The sequence below is a fragment of the Aplidium turbinatum genome, chromosome 14 (assembly GCF_918807975.1).
Source record: "Aplidium turbinatum chromosome 14, kaAplTurb1.1, whole genome shotgun sequence".
NCBI lineage: Eukaryota > Metazoa > Chordata > Ascidiacea > Aplousobranchia > Polyclinidae > Aplidium > Aplidium turbinatum.
Window position 1 is genome coordinate 1,028,237 of NC_137485.1, and position 22,445 is coordinate 1,050,681.

At 39.8% G+C, this 22,445-nt stretch overlaps 1 protein-coding gene across 1 annotated transcript; it reads left to right on the forward strand.

The window, feature by feature from the left end:
* The first annotated feature begins 9,962 nt into the window (after positions 1–9,962).
* Positions 9,963–22,429, forward strand: LOC145782715 (double-stranded RNA-specific editase 1-like). The gene is made up of 18 exons (XM_082594469.1): positions 9,963–10,078; positions 10,663–10,768; positions 11,151–11,255; positions 13,520–13,690; positions 14,027–14,171; positions 14,869–14,974; positions 15,811–15,952; positions 16,092–16,237; positions 17,983–18,114; positions 18,425–18,545; positions 18,712–18,797; positions 18,928–19,016; positions 19,194–19,324; positions 19,653–19,851; positions 20,307–20,533; positions 21,671–21,757; positions 21,880–22,040; positions 22,164–22,429. The coding sequence occupies exons 1-18, from the start codon at positions 10,058–10,060 to the stop codon at positions 22,254–22,256; spliced, it is 2,268 nt and encodes a 755-aa protein (XP_082450595.1). The 5' UTR covers positions 9,963–10,057; the 3' UTR covers positions 22,257–22,429.
* The last annotated feature ends 16 nt before the right edge of the window (positions 22,430–22,445 follow it).

Consider the following 22,445-nt stretch of genomic DNA (forward strand, 5'->3'; position numbering starts at 1 on the left):
GGTATGCTGATGTTATTTTGGGGAGTTGATTGCTAAGCGCTGAGACGTTATTGGCATGACGTTTGAGTCTGATATGATGTTGGTATTATCTTTAACCTATAAGGAGATGTTGTGCTCAATTACAAGACTTGTAACCAAGTGTGGAAGTCATAGTTGGTAATTTTTAACAGTGCATGACAGTGTGTAATTTGGACCAGTCATCTCACCTATGCAGCATCGCGTCAGTTCAAAATTCCCAAAGCTGTAGTGTTAAAACATGTCTATAACAGGCTACCAATAAATATGCTACACAAGTGTCAAAAACCATTGGTCGACAACTTGATCTTCCCGAAAATATTGAAGATCAACTGGTCAAACATGTTTTGGAAATGGAGTCAAGATTTTATGGTTTAGGGGCCATAGATTTAAGAAAGCTTGCGTATGACATTGCGTCTGCCAATAATATCAATACCCGCTTCAACAGTGAAAAGGGTCTGGCTGAAAAAGATTGGCTTAAGGGATTCTTGAACCGTCATCCAGAAATTTCATTTCGAAGACCTCAAGCAACTTCAGTTGAAATTACATACTCCAATGGTCCAAAATACACACCCCAATGATCCAAAATACACACCATATGTGTAATTTGGATCATTTTTGAGCATTTTTTATTGCTTAATTATTCTGTATCTTTTTATTGTATGTGATTTATATTTTCTACACTGGTTTGCAAGTACCTAGACTGTATCTGGGTGAAAAATAATACACATTGACCGGAAGTTGGCTGAGTTGTGCTTATTTTTCTTTAAGGGGTTCAAAATACACACCTTTCCCCTAAGTAGGAAAAATGTCCACATCAAATTTACTGTTTACAAAATTAATGTTTTGTTTCAAACTGTTTTCGTGCTAGTTGTTGTTTTCACCTATTTGTGTTGGCAAACGGAAAGCTTATTCTATTTTGTCATAGCCTACATGACGAAAAAGTCGAGATCTATGGAAGATTGTGAGAGTGGACGTAAGGATGAGAGTGCTGATGGTTCTAATAGCATGGGGTTCACTAGGCCAACTTCTAATCTGATTGAGAGAACGAATCCTGATGTATCGGCAACCGGTGGGTTGTGGGCCGTGAGTGTCTTTAAATATTAATCAAAGGGCTGGGCATTGGCCTACTGTCACTATTGTCGCAAATCACTCGGCCAACATTTTTAAATTAGCCCCCCCCCTAAAAAAATTTCTGGGTGCGCTACTGCGGTACCCTCAGTCATAATGTTCATTGAAATAGAACGTTTTCAAGCGAGTTTTGAATTCACTTAAATTTTCAACTTCTTTCACATAAATAGGCAAACAGTTCCAGCAACTGGCAGCAACAACTGGGAAGGTACGATTTCCATATTGTGTCTTACATGAAGGGTTGCACAAGAGCAATTGATGTTGAGAACGCAAAGTTCTGGCAGGTTTATAATGAACAAGCAAAGTGTCCAGATAGTTCGGAGCAAAATCATGGAAAACTTTATAAATTAATAGACATGTCTTGAAGCGAATACGATACAATATTGGAAGCCGATGCAGGGATTTTAGCATAGGAGTAATATGCTCATGTTTGCGTGTTAAAATAATTAGCCGAGCGGCAGCATTATGAACTCTTTGAAGACGCAAAATAGTACAATTTGGAATGTTATTTAACAATGAATTTGAATAATCAAGCCTGGATGTTACAAGTGCATGAGTTAAAGTTTTACAAGCATCAACATCTATGAACTGTCTGATGGAACCAATATTTCTAAGATGGAAAAAGCATGACTTAACAGTGTCACTGACAAAGTTTTCCGAACACAAATGTTGATTTAATGGTACACCAAGCAATTTAATTGAGTTAGAAGAAGAAAGATTGATATTACTCAGGATAAGGATTAAGGTTCATGTCGTTAAGATTTGAAATACACCGTTTTGGAGAGAATACAATAAACTCACATTTTTGTTGATTCAGTTTCAACATATTAGAGTACATCCGGTTTGAAATATCAACCATATATTTTTGAAACTTTGATTTAATACAACATAATTAATCTTCATCAGTAACATGCAAATACAATTGTACATCCTCAGCATATGCTGAGTGGTATGAAAGACCATGTCGCTTTATGATGTCAAACAGAGGTTTTATGTAGAGGCAAAACAAGACAGGGCCGAGAACAGAACCCTGAGCAGTGGCATAGCTAGCGGGGGGGGGGGGGGGGCAGACCGCCCTGAGCGGCATGTCTGGGGGCGGCACTTTCAGACTACGATTTTTTATTTTGATTATAATCTGATAAAAAACTCATTTCCTTTTCACATGCTTTTGCTTGAAGAGGCGGCAAAATCTGAATCCGCCCCGGGCGGCGCATTCCGGCACATCTCCTAGCTACGCCACTGACCCTGAGCAACTCCAGAAGAAAGAAATGTTGCAGAAGACATTGAGTTTTCAATTGCTACAGATTGAGTTCGGTCATAAAGATAAGAAGAGAACCAGTCAAGTGCCATTCCTGTAATGCCAAAATCTGATTTGGTGAAGATTTGGAAATCAAAAATGGTCTCTTTGATGCGTAATTGTACCGGACTGCCAGAGAAAACGACACGGTACAATTACCCTTCAAAGAGGCCATTTTCATAAGTAGACGAAGTCCAAAAAATTAACAACCGTGCCGAAAGGTAAGAACTACGTCACCTAATCTATTAATCAACTGATTCAACAAAATTTCACAGATATAACGCCTAACAACACAGAAACCCCACCGACAGCAGCCTCAAGCCAAACAAAAGAGCCGCATAAAAGAACGACTCACTGACTTCAACACCATTCGTCAAAGCACCAGCTCAGTGGCCGAGTGGTTTCGCCTTCGGCTTTGGTGCTGGTAGATCTGAGATCGATTCCAGGTCGGGTCAAACCGAAGACTTTAAAAACGGTACCGATTGTGTTCTTTCTTGCATAACGCAGTGAGCGAGCATAAATCGGGTATTAACGTGATAACATCGTAAACCTGATATAAATTAAAAATGAGCCATGTCGCTAAAAGACCTTAGCTGTTGTAGAGCGACAATAAATAAAACCATAACATTATTATTCGTCATAGCACATAATTAGAGAACGGTATTTCGAAAGCTAGTGCAATTCGCTATTACCGTACCACAGCGAACTCGCAGCATCACGCTAAAGCAGGTCGTTAGTATCCACATTGTGAAGTAAGCAACGATCATGCTGCTAAAAGCAAAACTCAATCAATTGCATATCAAGTTACTATGTTGTGGTCAACAATGCCAAATACCTTTGATGGATTTAAGAATATGCAGCAAGAATAAAGATATTGGTCTAAATTTTTTAGTATATCATCATAGAGCGTGCACCATTGCTGTGGATGAATTTAAAGCCTTGTGAGATGATGGAGACAAACTTACAGGCCTAGTACAAAATGGTTCAACACTAAACAACCCAACAAACCTGAGTATGAGTTTTACACGCAGTTAAATAATTGCCAATTACCTCTGCTATCATTGAAAACAACAGAACTCTCCTTATATTTGAGGAAGCTTATAATTCCTTCCTAACTGAAGTCTGCTCCTCCAAGTCTAATTATTCTAGTGCACTGGTATTCCTTCCGCGTATGACGTAAACTTCTTTTTCATGACTCACAATTGATTCAATCCGGTGATCAAAAATGTGTTTGGCAGGCTTCTTGTTTCTTGTTTATGACGTCATACTTGCTTTCCTGCTTTCCAGAAAATGCAATGAAGCATTTTTCTAGTTTCTGTTCCTAAACACAGTATCCAGCTTGATTACAGTATATTGTTGAATTCGGCATTTCAAACTGTCTATTGAAAACTCATTCTTGTGCATTTATGATCAATTCTTCTTAGTCAAGAACATCTTCCAAAAAATCAAGGATAATTTTTCCAGTTTCAATGAACTGAAAATTTCAGTCAAGTGTTGCTTACGTGCATCGACGTCACGTTTGATCCAATCAATCATTCCATGGAAAACAATTTCCTCAGACGTCACATGTTTATGTTAATTGTTATATTTCAAATATTTCTTTGATGTCTTCAAAATTCATTTCATTGAATTCCTTTTCCTGATTAGACTTTTAAACTTATTCGTTACTACAAAATCCCAAGCACGACTTGAAGGCACAGGCGCGTGAGCGTACGGCAGGTATAAGTAGCCTACTTTAAGTCTGACAACAACGGTTAGGCCTATGTCTTTTTAGGTTGGATAGACGCAAAATACCAATTCATGACTGCCTGACAGTTTCTGCTACTCTGAGGATCAAGTTATCCTAAAAAATAAATTTGATTATAAATTATTTGCTTTTTAATCTTCGAAAAAGATTTATTCATCAGTGGAATAAAATCGCAGAGTGTTCCATGGTATTGCAAGCTTCTAAGTATGCTTCTAACATTTAAATTTATTTGAATATAAAAGACGATTTCTTGGTTGAAATGTAGTTTTTAAACTCTGCAACATAGGTGCCCAAAGTGCGGCCCGCAAGGAACAATATCTGCAGCCTCGTCTGAGCTCATAACCCACTTAAGACTAATATTGCTCATGCTGAAGAAAACCTGTTTGTTGTGGACAGATTTCACGGACTTTCTTGAATTTTTTATAATTAAAGCGACAAGAATTCTAAAACTTGTAGCCCAATACAGTATAAAGGTCCTTTTTAGCTTTCAAGACCAAACAGGTCAAAATAACGCAGACAAGCCTACGTGCTAGACTTTAGGTTTGTAGGCTTTTCATTCTGTAACGTAGAATCAGATGTCATTTGTTAGTCAGTTTGAGTTGCACGTACCAGTGAGCTTCAGGGGTCGGCAAGCCCTGGCACGCGTGCCACTTGTGGCACGCGAGATGATTTTTCATGGCACGCCAAATGATTTTGACGCGCACGTTATAGCACCTTAAGAAAGTGCAACCATTGCATCACTAACGTTATTATTACATCACTAACACTAGCGCTAACTGAATGGTTGGACACATTTCCAATTCGATCTGCAGCAGTGGATCTACAGCACTTTTCGCTACTTTAAATACCTGAAGGTTTTCTCATTGCATCACCAAGTCAACATAGTTGAAATTGATGTGTACATGAGGGATCTAACGTCTCAATTTTGCAATAGATTTCAAGATTTTCAACATTTTGGTTCAGTATTTTCATTTCTCATCAAGCCCGAGAGCAGCGAAGACTTGAACTTATCTGCATTTGAATGGTTGGACATCGAAGACTTCCAGATGCAGCTGATCGATTTTAAAGCATCCATATTGTGGACATCAAAATACGTCGAGGGAGCCTCCCCCAGAAAATTTTGAAAAATTACTTTGAATTTGGTGCATTTTGAGAGCATTTTCAACAAAAATCTGGGTACAAATATTCCTGTAAAATGGTGCTGTCCGGTAGCATAGCAAAAGGATAAGATCATGTTTTCTTCGGCATTTTTCGGAAAAAAAGCTAAGTCTCTGTGTTTTCTTGTTGCTAATTTCTGGCTGAGATGTTTGGTATTGGCAAAACTCGCTCTTTTAATGCAATTTTGTTTAAAATTAGGCAAGTTTTTTTAGACTGAAAGCATCATTCTCAATATCGTGACGTCATACGCGTGCCAAAGGGGGGGGGGGGGGGTTGTAACCCCCAACCCCCCCCCCCCCCCCCTTGGCTACGCCACTGATTGTAAGTATATAAAAATTAATGGATTAATTATAAAAAAAATAATAAGTAGGCTAAAGAAAGTTCAATGAGCAAAAGAAGAAAACGTCTATATCATTACATTGGTAGGCTAAGCAACTATTCATATTACACTATATTACACAGTCTAGTCTAGTAGAAATGAATTAATTGAATTTTTCTGCCGTTAAGTTTTTAATACGTTACAAAATTCCTACTAGTCTTTATTAAGCAGAGGCGGAAACATGCTCTTCAAATTTGGGTAGGCTTGTAACAGGTTACAAATTGATTATTTTAATTCTGCAGCAGTTTTTGCATTCAGTAGACTATAGGCCTATTACTCAATTATAATGGTACGTTCGTCTAACTTTACACCGCAAATTGAAAAAAGCACATTGCGTATTGCAGTGCTGATAAAAAAACGCTTTTCATTTTCACATGCTTTTTCTTGAAGGAGCGGCAAAATCTGAATCCACCTGGGCGACACATTCCCCAGCTACGCCACTGGTACCATGTAACTTATGCCCACGTCTTTTCCACCATAAACTATGGGATTCCAAAGCCACATCCGATATCGCCATCCGATTCAAAGCGAAACTGGATTTGATGACAAAGAGAATGTTCGGACACCATCTGGAGCCGATAACAATTTGTACGAGTCAGCGTTTCCAACGTTGATGGCAATTAAAACAAAACAAACACAATCAAAACCAAACAGCCTAAGCATCATTGAAACAGCTTTGAGACTTGCATTAACAAACATTGACCCACGGCTGGACCGCTGGTTCGACTCTCGAGGTGTGCGCTTGAGCAACGCAATTTCAGGAATGCTCTCCATTCAGCGGCAGTGCGGCACCTAGTGAATGGAATAATTTCCAACACTTCAACAATCGGAAAACTTCACTCTGCCAATCTCGATAACCCGCCCTGCGTCAAGAGCCTCTACAAGTATGCGAAACTACCAGGAATAACCTATCAAGGCTTTGTCAGTCCGAGGATAAAGATTCAAAACCAAGCCAAACTGAATAAATGTGTTTGGTTTTTAGTTTTTTTTTTGCAGTAGGCTACGTGTAAATTGTAAAATGTAAAGTAGCCTACTGCTAATTTGCATTCATCAAATGCTGGCATTTGCACAACAATCTAACCTCTTAGTGTAATTTATTAAGAATCGATTTCGCTATAGTAATAGCATCTTCAGCTAGCACATGTAAAAAAGAGAAGAAAATTTGAAAAATACGTAAAACGAACAAATAAAGCAAACTCCGATGTTATCAACACGCATAAAAATTATATTTTAAATAGATGGTTACATAATATTAAAATCAAAACCTGCAAGCCTAAATCTTAATTGGTGTTCTCCCACGATTTCCAACAATATTCTGGTACAAAATTCAAGAAATACATTAACCTGATCATCCGTCTAGTAAATTACAACAGTTTAAGAAGGCGAATACAAAGAAAAAACGCAATTTAGTTTCAATCCATTGCCGTAAGTTTATATCGATAAAGCGTCAATAAAGAATAAGTGTAAATGGGCATCCATCTAGTAAATTACAACAGTTCAACAAGACGAATACAAAGAAAAACGCAATTTAATTTCAGTCCATTGCCATAAGCTTACATAGACAAAGCGTCAAAAAAGAATACGTTTAAATGGGCATAGTTGAAGAATCTACACCACAGGGGTCGGAGGTTGCTGATGACATGGGATTTAAGTGGTTGGTCGAATCAATTTCTGTATGTTTATGGTGGCTTTGATTGTATGTAACCATTTATCTTCAGCGATGTCTAAATAATGTTTGCTGGGTTGTTCGGCGAAAGTAACGACAAAGCAGTCTGCCAGAGCTGGTTTCTTTTTGAGTTCAATATTGTGGAGTTTCGCATAATGTTTCAATAGTGCTGCTTTGTCACCGGATTTATCAAAGTAATTAAAACTGTTCCAAATAGATCTATGTGTGGCCAGAGATGGGCATGATCTTGATCTTGAAGATCACAAGTGATCTTGAAGATCAAGATCGTGATCTTGATCTTCAAGATCACTTTTTTTTTGGTGATCTTGATCTTGATCTAAGATCACTTTTTTTTGTGTGATCTTGATCTTGAAGAACAATAAGATCAAGATCACTTTAAATTGAAGTTTGCTTACTAGATAGAGGCATTTTTAGAACTCGTACTGTACAAAGCAGTTAGTGGCAACTACTAACATTAAGCCAGTGTTAATATGATATGTGTCCAACAAAAGACGATTTAAAGTCTCCATCTAATCTGGTCAGTGTTGCCATTTCAAAATTGAAAAAGTTTTCTGTGTTGGTCATAATAAAGAAGTCAACTTCCGTGTACTTTATGTTGACGTATAATAAAAAAATGATTTAACTTTGTTCACAATTTCCATGTGTGAATTTTAAAGAAATGTTTGCTTTCATTGACTCAATTTTAGATGATTCAAAAGTCCAGAATGGCGGTGTTAAAAAATCTGGACGCTAGCCGACTTTGGTCATGTAAAGTGGTTTATTGTAGCAAATTAACCAGACCAAGACTTGTTTAAGGTCTGAGTATGCAGCGGTTTGTCTGACCGCAAACCTCTGAACTTAGTATCAAGGTTGCCAGGTGGGTAAATGATGCAATAAACATTGACATAATACAGTGAAAGTTAAAACTACTTAGTAGCCTAACACGAATAAAAGCTCCCACATGAACCAGACAAAAATTTGGTAATAAATGATGCAGTTCAAAGTTTATTTTTATTTATTATAAATAAAAAGTATAAAACTAATTGCAAATTTTGTGACTTTTTCAGTACTACTGTACCTCGGCCTTGGGTATGACGTTGCGGTTCTACGCAAACTACGTCAGCAATCGATAGGCCTAATAGCAACAGTCACTAACTTATTACAATTCTTGGCCAGTGATCGAGTAGTTAAAAATAAAAGTTAACAATACCAACTATAAACCTTTACCCAGGTTACTTATAGTAGGCTAATTATTTTTGCAATATCATTGATTAAAAACTTCATTTTTTTTTCAAGTACACAAAAAGTGATCTTGAAAGTGATCTTGATCTTCAAGATCACGATCTTGATCTTGATCTTCAAGATCACATAGTTTGGTGATCTTGATCTTGATCTTCAAGATCACCGATTCTTGGTGATCTTGATCTTGATCTTCAAGATCACCAATACTGGTGATCTTGCCCATCTCTGTGTGTGGCCCAACGTGTGAAAAATTTTGTCATGGTTTGTCCTACATAGTGTTCGTGACATATGGTGCACGTTGCAATGTATATCCCGTAATTTTGGAAAGTTAATTTTTGTTTGTTTTGTTGAGTAAGTTTTGAGTAAGTTTTGTATGTTTTGTTGAGTTTACATTTAATAGAGGTGCATTCTTTTACCATAGGCTTATGCGCTCCATGGTTACCACACAGTGCACATTTGCCGCATGGTTTGGAGTAGCCATTGGTTGGTGTTACTGTATTCAGGGCAATTTTTTTGTATTTTGTGAGTAAATTTCCCAGCGTGCTTGGCTTTTTATATGTCATCATTTGATTGGGCTGTAGTTTTTTCTCTGCGTTGGTGGTCTTGAGTAAATTAGGAAAAGATGTAGGCCAGATTACTCTGTGGGCTTTGGTTGCATTTTTTTCTGTGGGTTTAGGTATCCGTTCTGTCCATTTTTCAGCAAGTTGAATTTTTTCTTTGATAAGTTTTTGGGGAAAATTTGATTTCAAATAGCCTAGTAGGCTTCGAGTATCGTTAGGTTTTTTTTTAGTTTTCATGCGAATTAAAGCTTTCCATAAATATTACAAATGTTAAATGTATATTTTGCACTGCTTATCATTTTGGATGAAGGGTCGCTGAGAATTTTAGGAGATTGAAAGGGGCCGCGAGCAAAAAAGTTAGGGAAGCCCTGGTCTAAATGACCGGGCGCCATCCATGGTGTGCAACGCCTACCATAAATAATATCCTGATATGATTGTCATGTGCACCTATTTGGCAGGCACCTAAAAACGTGCTCCAATTTTTACATGTGAGGCTCATATCAGATCTGTGCTGCAGATGATTAAGACCCGTGGTCTGCAGAAGCTTAGTATATTGAGATGACTGCAAAACAATGAGATCTGCACTGAAAATAAAAACATAATTCCAAGAATGTGGTGCAACAACTTTTTTACGGTATTTTGGTGTACCAGGAGTGGGGAGTTGGTAATTTGTAAAAATTTCAGAGTCGGAGTCAAAAATATGTGACTTTGTTCATTTTTGCTGTGTATCGCAAAAAGAAATCCTTGAGTTCGTTTTGCGCTCAAAAGAAAATCTTGAATAGATATATAGGATACTTGATAGTACTAGCTTAGTGTAAGGACTAGGAATATAAGTTGTTTGTAAAAATTTGTTGATGTCAAGATGGATTTAACTTCAATGAAGGTGAGTAACCACATTGCATGAATTAGCCTATTGTTAGTAAAAATGTTTAGCAATAATGGGTTTAAATTAATGAACATTACGTAATTCTGTCAAATATGACAAGCTGGTAGCTTAATTCTGAAAAGTTTGGTTATTCACCAGGATAATTATTGTTTCTAGCATTAGTTGCAATATTCATCTGATGAAAGTAAATGCAATGACAAACAAGTTGATGTATTGCTTCACTGACGTTTCGTGTTTTGACTTAAACCAGGGGTGGGCAACCTTTTTAACACAATGACCAGTTATGAAAATGTACCGGTAGTGCTTACTGGGGGCGCATTGCAAATTAAATTTGGTGCATATTTTCAGTTTTTACCAAACAGTGGAAAAGTTTGCTTGCAGCTTACTGACCATACAATGCCCATTGTCCACGTCTGACTTAAACTCAATGATTTCACTCGTTGTTGTTGGACAAGATTCTAAAATCACAAATTGAGATGATACAAAATTATTTTATGATGTGTAAACAGTTTGAAATGAGCACTCTTGACAGTAAATGAAGATGACATGATACACTACTATAACCAAGCGATATTTTGTAGGTTGTTGAACTGAAGAGTTTTCTGAAGGCCAGAGGAGCGTTGGCCACTGGGAATAAAGAAGCATTGCTGAAGCGTGCTTTGGAATTATCTGAAAGTGAAGACAAAGGTTGTTGTTGAAAGTGTTGAGTTGTGGTCATTTCTTAGTCAGATTGGGTGCCACAGACCAGTAATGTGAATACCACCTGCCAGTATGGAATTGAATATTTGCAAGGCTCTTATATGTTAGCCATGCGTGCAAATATTCAAGATGAGTTCATTAAATTTATTCAATAATAGCATACAGCAATCAGCATATGCATTATGTTGGTACTTTTATAGTTGATGATTTAAGAAAATTGCCTATAACTCCCCATAAACATTTTATTGGGCAACATACAATGTCCACGTGTGACTTCTAGTTTGACCAATATCAAAAAGTGCTTTTACTGATAAAAAAAACTGAACACAAACATTCACAATTGTCACATTACTGGTCTTTGGCTTCTTAGTGAAAAGAGATGATGACAATAATGCTGATAAACCTCCCTCGCCTCTTGTGGCAACTTCTGAGGAGCCGGTTGGGATGAAGAAGGCCAATGGTAGCCAATCAGCAGGTGACGACATTCAATCATTGATCTCGATCATTATTTTGCTGCTTTGTCAAGTAACTTCAAATTGTAAATCCATCAAATTTACATTTCTTGACACTGGGTTTTTTTTTTGGTCGTTTATCAGTCATTGACCGATTTTTTAGCAAAATGTCCGAAAAAATGTAGTCAATTCGGTCAAAATGTCCGAAAAAATATATAGTCAATTGACTATTACTGACCAAAAATGACTAAAAATGATCGAAATAAATAAAAATGACCGAATTTTTTCAAGTCATTTCGGACAAATGACCGAAAAGTCTCAGCAAAAAAAAATCCCAGTCTTGACATCAAATCAACTTTTCTTTACATTTTATGCATCAAAACTTTTGCATATTTTTATTGTTGAGTACAAACTTTCGTGTGGAAAGTAGGCTATCGACTTTCCAGGTTGGAAACCAGAAAACAAGTGACAATAGTTTTGGACAGTGGCGGCTGGTGCTATTTGTGAGCAGTGGGGCTGCAAACGATTTCGCGGGGGAGGAGGTCTCCCCCTATAAAAATCGCATTAAATTTGGTGCGTTCTGAGCATGTTTTTACCCCAAATTTGAAAAAAATGCATTCAAACTTTGTTGAAAACTTTATGTAGCCTATTTCTAAGCTGTGTTTAAAAAAACTAACAGTAGGCCTATTGCTTGGGAGACAAACTTTACTAGTATTGAGCTTAGTCTTGACTAGCCTAGCCGTTGCATACAAGGATCAAGTGATTTTGAGATGCCCCAGCACTTCCTATAACCTGTTGAATACCCTAACTCTACTACAGCTAACACTTCTACATTCATGGCTCATCGCTACTCTGCGAAATAAAAACTTTAAAAAGTCTGCAAAGTTATTCAGTTAGGTGGGGCTGTCTTCTATGCAGCCCCAACAGATTCAAAAATCGCTGTAAAATACCAAAAGAGGTGGAGCTTCAAGGATAATTTTTAGCCAATCAGAGCGGTTAAAATCCAGAATCTCGGTGTGTGAAGAAGTTTGCCCAAAATTGGTGTTGCAAAACGAAAATTTCAATATGTTAATTTTCGATCCGCAATTCTTAAGTGAAAAAAAAGTAACCGGGTTGGACAAACACAGAGGAAAACATCTTTTCCCTCTTCTCTTTCTTTCAGGTGGGGCTGCAGCTCATGGCACGAGCCGCCACTGGTTTTGGACATAAGCATTGTTATTAGACCTAAAATATATGTCATAATAATTATTAATTATAGACGATGAAACAACTATCTACCAAGCACCCAATCAAATACATTTTATGGCGGCTGAGTTGACTGCTGCTAAAGTGTAGTTCCCTACCTCGCACCCCCCACGTGTCTGCATCGACAAGTTGTGCTTTGTAAAGCTTTCTCAATGATCTATCACTTGGAAATAATGTTCGGTTAAATGTTTTATATGAAATATTGCAACTGATGTTTGGCGTTCAACTAGCCTAATGCAAACATGTTAACAAAGTTGAAACTATAGACTGAGCAGTGAGCATCCGCAAATAGTAAATAGACCAAAATAAAAAGCAAATAGACCCCAATTTGGATGGCAAGACCTTCCACTCTGGTTGATAACACAGTTTAAAATTTCATAAATATAATTATTGCGTCTGCAAAATCGTTTACTGTGATTAACTATTATTGCATTGTCATCATGGCTTGATTGTACCCAATGTTGAGTAGCTGAGCAGTCATGTTCCCGGTATCTGTAAAAGTGTAAAATAAATAATCACTGTAGCCCTTAGAAGCTGTCAACAAATTTACGGCTCAACTGATGTTGGTGTGCTGACTGCCTTATAATCACAGTTCAGAAAATAACAAGCACATAAATAATGCAACATCACAATTTTACAATCAAAAAACAAAATCCTAACCACTCAAACTTTTAGATATGTGTATTGAATTTGAAGCATTGTTGCTGATAATAAAGTTCCAAATGCTACTTTGTTGTTGTCTCTCAAATTAAACTTCGAATTGGTTCGTTGTTTTCTTAACACAGAACTCATAAATCAATTGAGAAAAAGAAATATATATAATATATTCTTTAATCTGCCAAGTTTATACAGTCTTTGTACCACTGTCAACGACAGACCTAACATGATCATTTAGCGTCAAAGTATTTTTGACAAAATCAAATCCGAAATGTGTGTGTCGCCAAGATTTAGAACTATTTTTTAGGGTTGTGCCAACAAGTGTGAGCTGATTTTGCTGTATACCATAATCATAGCATTGTTATTCTTGATGTGACGTGATCAGACGAGTGCATGAAAGTCGATGCTTCTGAGGTCCTCATGAAGGAAGCAATGCAATGTGATTCCCCAATGAAGAGGAAGATGGATGAGGCACAGGCACTTCCACAACCGAAGCGCATCTGTGGACCTCCTGCTCCAAAGAATCCTGTCATGATACTAAACGAGATAAAACCTGGTAGGTAATATTAGTCACCCTCTGCAGGTCTGCTGCTCATTCTTCTTACGCTGAACCCTAAAAGCCAACACCTTTAATTAATTACCATAAGTGGACCTAAGGAAATGACCCCTGTTGTAGGCCAAGAATTGGTAATACAAAAGTTTTGCTGTTTTGTAAGAAGCAGTAGTTTGTAGCTTATTGTTATTGCTAAACTGCTCGAACCACATAAATTGCTAATTTGATCCATGCTCCTTGGTTTCCTGCAACAACATTTTTTCACACGGAGCAAAACTTTTGATGAGTTTTCAAACGTTGCTCAATTCTCATAAATAAAAGCTCCCATTGATTCCACAGGCCTCAAATACATTCTGGTGGAGAGCTCTGGGGAGCCTCACAACTCGAACTTCGTCATGGAGGTCGAGTATAACGGGCAAAAGTATACTGGAAACGCCTCGACCAAGAAGCTTGCAAAGCAGCACGCTGCCGCTAATGCACTTCGGTGAGAACTCCATGTTGAAAATGATGTTAAATGTGTATTTCAACCTGGAGCTTTTTTGTGACGCTCAATTCCAGCTTCTGCGCTAGGATAAACGACCTTGTGCATGTTTGAAACACTGTTTAGTGTATACTTCAAATCTGTATTGAATTTCCTCATTTGTTCAATATATCCTATGTGCTCGCACTGGAGCTGAATTGGTCATCCATGAACAACCCTTCTATGCGACGTACGCCCTTTGCCACCATGTCGCCTCACTTGCATTTTATATGAAAAGAAGTTGACATGCTGATGAGTTGGTCGAGCCCCGGTTACCTGTTTAAATCGAAATATACTCGTAATCGTATATGTAAGATGAAGAATTTCACAACGCCCTTACTTTTTCGGACTGATTCATGCATTGAGCAACACAGAAAGTGATTTGGTTTACCGAAGTGTATGTTGATAGAGGATGATCAAGATTCTCTTCTTTTCGCTTTCTTCAATAAGTGTAAACGCTTGGTTGACTGTCGTAAAAATTTAAGCTGTGACCACGGATAGACAGGTAGCCATAGCCCCCCCCCCCCACTGATGGCGTCGACCAGGAGCCTTCTTGGGGGGTGGTTAGGTCAAAACACAGGTGCAGAAAAAGAGAGTTATGATAATGATGTCACACCCACACCAAAGCTTATTAATCAAACCCCAATTTGTATCTTTGCAGGTCTTCTGTTCAGTTCCAGGAACCCCACAAAGTGGCCCCCTTTGTGACGCCAATCAACCGGCAGTCCATCGACTTCACAGCGGACACCATGGACGATCTGCCCACGGTCAGTGCCTGACCACACTATTCGTACATTTCAACCCCCGTTCGGTTGCGCACTATCTTCCAACTTGACGGACTTCCTTCTTCTTCTTGCATTTGAGGCCGCCGCAGGTCACGTTGTTACATCCAGGCACAGCTGCCAATGGATTGTGTGTTCATCGAGCGTTATTAGGTCAACATATTTTATTGTCTATCCTTGGGTCGGTTTACATGACATTGATAGACCATGTGGTGTGCAGTCTGAAAATCTGAGCTGCATGCACAAGATGGTGAGTTAGCGAGGCCCCCTTGGAACATGTTACTATTGAAACGGCCCACCCCAGTTTGCAAGCGATTGAGCTTCACCCATTCTTTCCAAGTTAGTTCTGCTCCTGGTGGAGCATTAATATTGGGAATGACTGTGGATTGAACTGGTCTCGCGACTTCTTTCCATTCACTATTCCAAACTTTGGGAATATGGAATTGGATTTACAGATAGCTGCAGCATGGCGGGAAACAGGGCGTCGTGATTTCAAGCGCTGGGGCTTTTGGAGGTGCGATTTTAAGACTATCTGGATGAGGAGGTGGTCATCCCTTGACATAGCTTGTAAAACCAGCTTATGTACACTGGGGACTTCCTAGTCCAAACAGAGCAAACATCGTGAAGCTACCCGGCCCTTCCATGCTGTGTCTTCACTCCCGCTGTAGCTTTTGGCGAAAAAGTATTTCAATGTTGTCAACATGCTGAGTACTTTCACCATTTATTATTTGAACCTGTGACATCATAAGTTGTTTACATCAAGTCTGTGCTCTGAAACTGTGTCAAACTTTAACCCACTGACCTCATTGTTTGTATGACAGGCGTCCTTCCCCTTCTACTCTACAGCGCCTCCCACTGACGTTGATTACAGCTCAGACCTTCACGTTGACGCCATGAGTGAGCCTCCACCCGTGGTTCCCGCTGCCCCGTCTCGCCCCGTCAAAGTACCCAATATATCACCAGGTACCCAATAAAATATCTGCTTGTTTATCTAAAAGAAAATTTTCAAAAAGTGTTGATTTTTTTTCGTGTTTAATAGAATGCTTTTTATTGAAACGCACGTTTTGTTATCATCTAACAATGGTTTATTATGACGCGGCAGACAAGAATCCAGTGATGCTGCTTAACGAGCTACATCCGGGACTGCAGTACGAGTGTGTTGATGAAACCGGTTTGTACCAGTCGAAGGTCTTTACCATGCAAGTGGTCGTCAATGGGAACAGTTACCAGGGTTACGGCAAAAACAAGGTTCGATATGATCCACTGCGTCATCGTGATGTTGAAAGTTTGATGTTAAGAGTCGATAGAATTATGTTTGCGATTGAATTACCAGCATTTTTGGGACCCCTTCTTTTCTTACTCTATATAAATGACTTACCAAATTCAACAAACATGAATGTTAAACTATTTGCTGACGACACCAATCTTATGATGAGCGACAAATGTGAAATAAATTTGCAGAACAATGTGAATGCCGAAATGCAAAAAGTTTACAACTGGTTGAAGCTTAATAGATTATCATTAAATTTCTCAAAAACTGAATACATGCTAATAACAAATAAAAAACACATAAAAAATTTTAACATTAACATTGGTAACACAAGCATTCAACAAAAAGATCAAATAAAATACCTTGGCGTTTACATAGATAACAAATTAACATGGAAATATCACATAGATAAAATTTGCGGAAAAGTAGCAAAAGGTTCATGGGCGTTGCTTAAACTCAGAAATTATGTCAACACAGACACTTTAAAAGATGTGTATCACGCTTTGATTTACTGTCATTTGCAATATTGTATTTCAAGCTGGGGAAAGGCCTGTGACAGTGCACTGGATCCATTAATAAAATTACAAAAAAAGGTTATAAGAATAATTACGAAACAAAATTACTATGCTCACACTAATTTTTTATTTTTCAAAATGAACATCTTGAAACTAAAAGACATACATAACATTGAAATAAAAAAACATATGTACAAAGTTCATATGAATGAGTATCCGTCTACGTATTGTGATTTATTTACAAATGCTTCATCTATTCATCAGCATAACACAAGATATCAAACAGGCAACAATTATTTTATAAACAGATCAAACACAGAATTTGGCAAGAAGTCCATGCAGGTATTGGGACCAATGCTCTGGTCAGAGGTTCCAAGTAGGCTAAAAAACTTATCATTTCATTGTTTCAAAAAAGAGATCAAAACGTTAATTTTACAAAGCTACAGTGCATCGTAAGTGATATGTTATGGAAACCAACTTGTCAGTTGCTTCGAAAACTTTATTATTCTCTGCTTGCTTCATGGAATTTGGTGTTTTGGCCTACGTTATCATCAATATGTTGTTTTTTTTTGTGCGTATGCTGTTATTGAAGCGCGGGAACGTTTCAATTATTATTTTTCTCTTGTAAGCTTATTTTAAATGGCAAAATCGTAATTTCCGTAGGGTGGCAATTGACTAGTAGACCGTATGGTCGTCTCGTTGTCTCCCTGTCGGTATGGGAACCTGTGTAACTTTTGTACTGTGTATATTGCATATTTCAAACATGTACCTATGTTCCTGTTACTGACAAATAAAACATTGATTGATTGATTGATTGATTTTAACTGCGATTCTGTGGAAATCCAGTTGTGAAAGATGTCTGGGTTGCGCTTCAGAAGAGAAAACCTCATTTAGTCAAGGAGAAAGGCACTTAATGATCGGCCTCCCCTCTGATGCGTGACGTGGCTTACGATATTCACCGATGAGGAAAACATATGTTAATGGACGCCTGGTACTTGGGACTAGTACAAGAAGCAGAAAGATCAAACGGCGCTGGTTCGACTCCCGTGGTGTGCGCTTGAGTAACGCTTTTTAAGGACTGCTCTTCATTCAGTGGGTGGAATAATTTACATACAACACTTCAACAAGTGGAAAATCCGCTCTGTCAACTTGTGTGCATTTGCTTCAGGCACCATACCTCATGGCATATGTACTTGATGCGTTTACAGAAACTGGGCAAAGTTGGTGCTGCCATCAAGGCGCTACGCAATGAGTTTGGGATCACTATGACGCAGCCCAACCAGGAAGCAGTGCCCAGCAATGCAGGGACCGCCAGTGACCCGGGCCTGCAGATAGCGGGGGTGAGTGGCTGTGTTGATCTTTTCGTAAATTGGCCATTTTAGGAACTTGAAAAAGAGGAATTATTTTTATGATGCTAGAGCTACACTTGTTGCGATGCTACACGAATATTTCTTTTATTTAGATTTTAGATGATGAACTTATGTTTCTCATCACTTTGGTTTGTATTTGTTTATTGCAAACGAATTGATACCAAATTGAAAAGAAGCTTTGTTGCCACGATAATGGTAGAGCGGGTGTCTCCGAGGCAGGGACGCTTCCATTGTCACGTCACCATCCGATCTGGGAGATTTTAAACAACCTTCTTTCCAGAACTTGTGCGACATGGTCCACCATCTCATCCATGATCGTTTTTCCTCCATGACAGAGAGCGGGACATCGGAGCACTCCAAGCACAAGGTCCTGGCTGGGATCGTGATGACCAGGGGTGAAGGTGAGGTGGATCAACTCGATGAGCCGACTCCGTACACCTGGATAGAGTAGTTGTTGCATCCGGACGGGTGCGTGACCGAGCGACGTCGTTTCGACCACCGCTCCAAAACACGTGCTTGTGTCTGGACACCAAGTCTTGGTCAATAAACTTTGCGGCTTCATTGCAGAGACCGATGAAAACGTCAAAGAAGGAGAAGTCATTTCACTCGCTACTGGCACTAAGTGTGTGAGCGGAGAGTTCATTTCTGACCAGGTGATGGCGCCTTTAGTATATTTCCTTGGTGTGACGTAGATTGTAGATGCCCCATTGTTAGAGACGATACGTCACCGAATTCAACGTCACTGAAAGTTTGTTGCATCTAACTGTCATCTTCTTATTCCAGGGCCTGGCGCTCTTCGACTGCCACGCCGAGATCGTGTCCAGGAGGGGGCTCCGTAGATTCCTCTACCAGCAACTGCTTGCCGAGGCCAGGTGGGTCCAGGTTGAAACTTTTGCAACAGCGATGACGCGTCATGTCACGTGACCATCTGGTGATGACGCGTCGTGTCACGTGATCATCTGCTCATATTTTGGTGAAACCTTTGATCCATTCAAAGAGCTTTCTATCCTGAGTTCTTTCATCTTTGAATAATTTGATTGTTCCTCCAGAGGAGAGGCGACTGTACTCGAGCGCGTCATCAATGGAGGATTCCGCGTCAAATCCGATGTCAAGTTCCATCTCTACATCAACACGTCACCGTGTGGGGATTCCAGAATCTTCTCACCTCATGAGACTCCAGGTATGGTCACGTGGTCCACTCATCCCGGTGACGTCATCGACGCGTATCGGCCTGTTCATATCAATTCATCACTTACGTCATTTCCATATTCATTTGATTCGTTGGGAAATGCTGGGGGCAGGTTCTGTCAGTTCATTGCCGTTAGCCCTGGAAAGTTGTTCGACCATGTGAACTGTGATCGGGCGTTTTATTTTGTTTGAAGTTTCCTGCATTCCTCTGTTTACTCACCATAGATATTTCAGCGGAGCCCGTCTTCAAGTCTGCGTCGATCGACCAGCTTGGCCATGCCAGGGTTATAGAAGATGATTCCAACCTTTGCATTCCACAGGGGATCATGACGACAGCCATCCCAACCGCCGATCTCGTGGACTCCTCCGGACCAAGATCGAAAACGGGGAGGGGACGATCCCGGTGGAGGAAGGGACACACATCCACGAGAGAGGAAGGAGCAATGTGCAACAGACATGGGATGCGATCATCAGTGGTGAACGGCTCCTCACAATGTCGTGCAGTGATAAGCTAGCCAAGTAAGTCCTTGATGTGGCGGGTGTCTTGAGTTGCTGTCTTATGGAATGAAACTGTGCCATGTCGTATGCTTGTATGCATGTCGTGTGCCAATCCATATCAACAACCTGCCAAGACAGTGATTTTCCAGACTGTTCAGCTAGCTGCAGACAAGTCCACTTTTGTCCGTTCAGTTGCTGGTTAACTGTCAACTTTCTATTGAAATCAACAGCCGCCATCAGATGTCAAAGTAAAGCGACCTTTCTTACAGTTTAGTTTTGATGTTTTTGGAGGCAATGTTCATTTATCTGGCAACGAAGCTTTCGCAGAGGGTTCACTTTGTCGTACAACATGTGAGCCCATGCAACACAATCGAAGTTAGCATATTCATATCAACACACATGTGACAAAATAGAACGTAAATCGATAACTTGTCATTTTTGATGACGTAACAAGAGTTCTCGTTCCTACTTTCCAGATGGAACGTCGTTGGAATGCAGGGATCCCTCCTCAGCTTGTACGTGGAGCCGGTCTACCTGACCAGCATCATCCTGGGCTCCCTCTACCACGCCACCCACTTGGAGAGGGGCGTCTTCACCAGGGCCAACGACGCTGTTCAAGCGGCCCTGGCTGCCGGGGCTAGGGAAGCAATGCCCCACCTGTACAAGGTCCATCGCCCCCTTCTTGCGGCCGTGCCTAACCCACGTAAGCACCGAGAAATTAGTTTCATTTGCGTTGATATGACATCATAACGATATTTCTTGTCACTGATGACGTAGTCCCGGTGACGTTGATTTGAAAGTATGACCGTAACGTGAGTAACTCGTTGAAAGTTTTACAAACCTCGTTTGAAATGGCCATCCCTGTTATTCGAGTTCACATCCGTACATCCTGCATGGAACAACCCAGCAGGCTCAGATCATGTGATTAAAATGGTAGGCACTTTAACATTACTCACTCGTCGAAAAGCGTACTCACGATTCAGCTGATTTCAGTCATGTGACTCGACACGTGATATTCTAATCGAAAAATTTTTCTGAAAGAAATTTAACTGAATGCTTCGCTACAACCACCGTTGCCTAATGGTTAGGGCAGAGGAGTAGTAATTTCGATTTCGTGGGTTCGATTCCCACCCTCTGCTAATACTATTTTTTCTTCTGCAACTGAACTGAGTGCAAGAAGGATCTTAATGACTGCAATCAATGGAGTTTATAAGGAAAATTGTGACTAAAACACAAAGCAATTTCACATTGAAAAGCAGGCACTCTTCGACGAGTGGGTGATGTTAAAGTGCCTACCGATTAAAATATCAAGTCTCGATATGACCGGTAGGCACTTTAACGTATTACACTGCCCGAAAAGGTAACCGCAACCATGCGTGACCATCGCAAAACGTACACGCAAATCAGCTGACTTCAGTCATGTTACTCAACACGTGATTATCTGATCGTCTTTATCGAAAGGTTTTGATACAAAGAACTTTAACTGAATGCATCCCCACAACCTGCGTGGCCGAATGGGTTAGGGCAGAGGAGTAGTAATTTCGATTTCGTGGGTTCGATTCCCACCCTCTGCTAATACTATTTTTTCTTCTGCAACTGAACTGAGTGCAAGAAGGATCTTAATGACTGCAATCAATGGAGTTTATAAGGAAAATTGTGACTGAAATATCAGTGATGTCATATAGGTCACGCATGATTGCTTTATGGAATTCGGACAGTATACCACGTTAAAAGTGCCTACCGATATGACCACGATAGTGAAGGCCGGTCAGTTATCACGAACATGTGGAGACAAGATAACCGCGGCAGTGTTGCCATGATGGTTACTTTGCTGTTTCAGAGAAGCGCATCGCTAAGAAAGCTCCCACCTTCTGCCTTCATTGGACTACAGGAGATGAAGCCCCTCAAATTATCAACACCACAACAGGTCAGTGCTACCACCTACGAGATAGATCTCCAATCCGAACATCAAACTTGATGGAATACGTCGTGCTACCCTAACGATTATTCGACCAATCAGAACCCGCTAACTACTTTTTGACCAATCAGGGCGCACGAACGACGGCGATTCGTCCAACTTGTGCAAGTTGAATCAGATGAAGCAATTCCTCCAAGTGGCTTCGTGCAAGGGGATCAGTCCGAGGACGCGGGTTCAAGACCCGGACAAGATGACATACGCGCAACTCAAGAGCGCCGCTAAGGATTACCAGGTTTGCTGCCGAGTTCATTGTTGATATGATGAAAGTAACTGCCGCCATTCCGTGTTTGTTAGACTTGTGACGTGTGTAACAGTTACGTCACAATGACATGCTGACGATGTTTCATATTATTAGGATGCCAAGTATCTCCTGATGGCTGGACTCCACAAGGTGGAATGCGGATCCTGGGTTGGAAAGCCGATCGAAGTGGACGCTTTCTCCTGCTGATTATGACGTCACTGACTAGTTTGGCTCTGCCAAGTCAGCATCTTGGTCAACTTTCAACTCAGTAGCGATCGCTGTAGTGTTGTCACTTCTGCTCCCGCTCTATGTCGCAGCGTTGTCTACTTTGACCTCGTGTAAGATTACATTTGACTGCCTTTTGATGAAATATAACGTCTGAGAATCTTAACAGAA

What these genes read in the sequence shown, in the direction of transcription:
- LOC145782715 (XM_082594469.1), top strand. Translation starts at nt 10,058, where the DNA reads ATGGATTTAACTTCAATGAAG. An exon ending in ACTAAACGAGATAAAACCTG is followed by an intron (nt 13,691 to 14,026) that starts GTAGGTAATATT and finishes TTGATTCCACAG; the next exon opens with GCCTCAAATACATTCTGGTG. An exon ending in AATTATCAACACCACAACAG is followed by an intron (nt 21,758 to 21,879) that starts GTCAGTGCTACC and finishes TTGACCAATCAG; the next exon opens with GGCGCACGAACGACGGCGAT.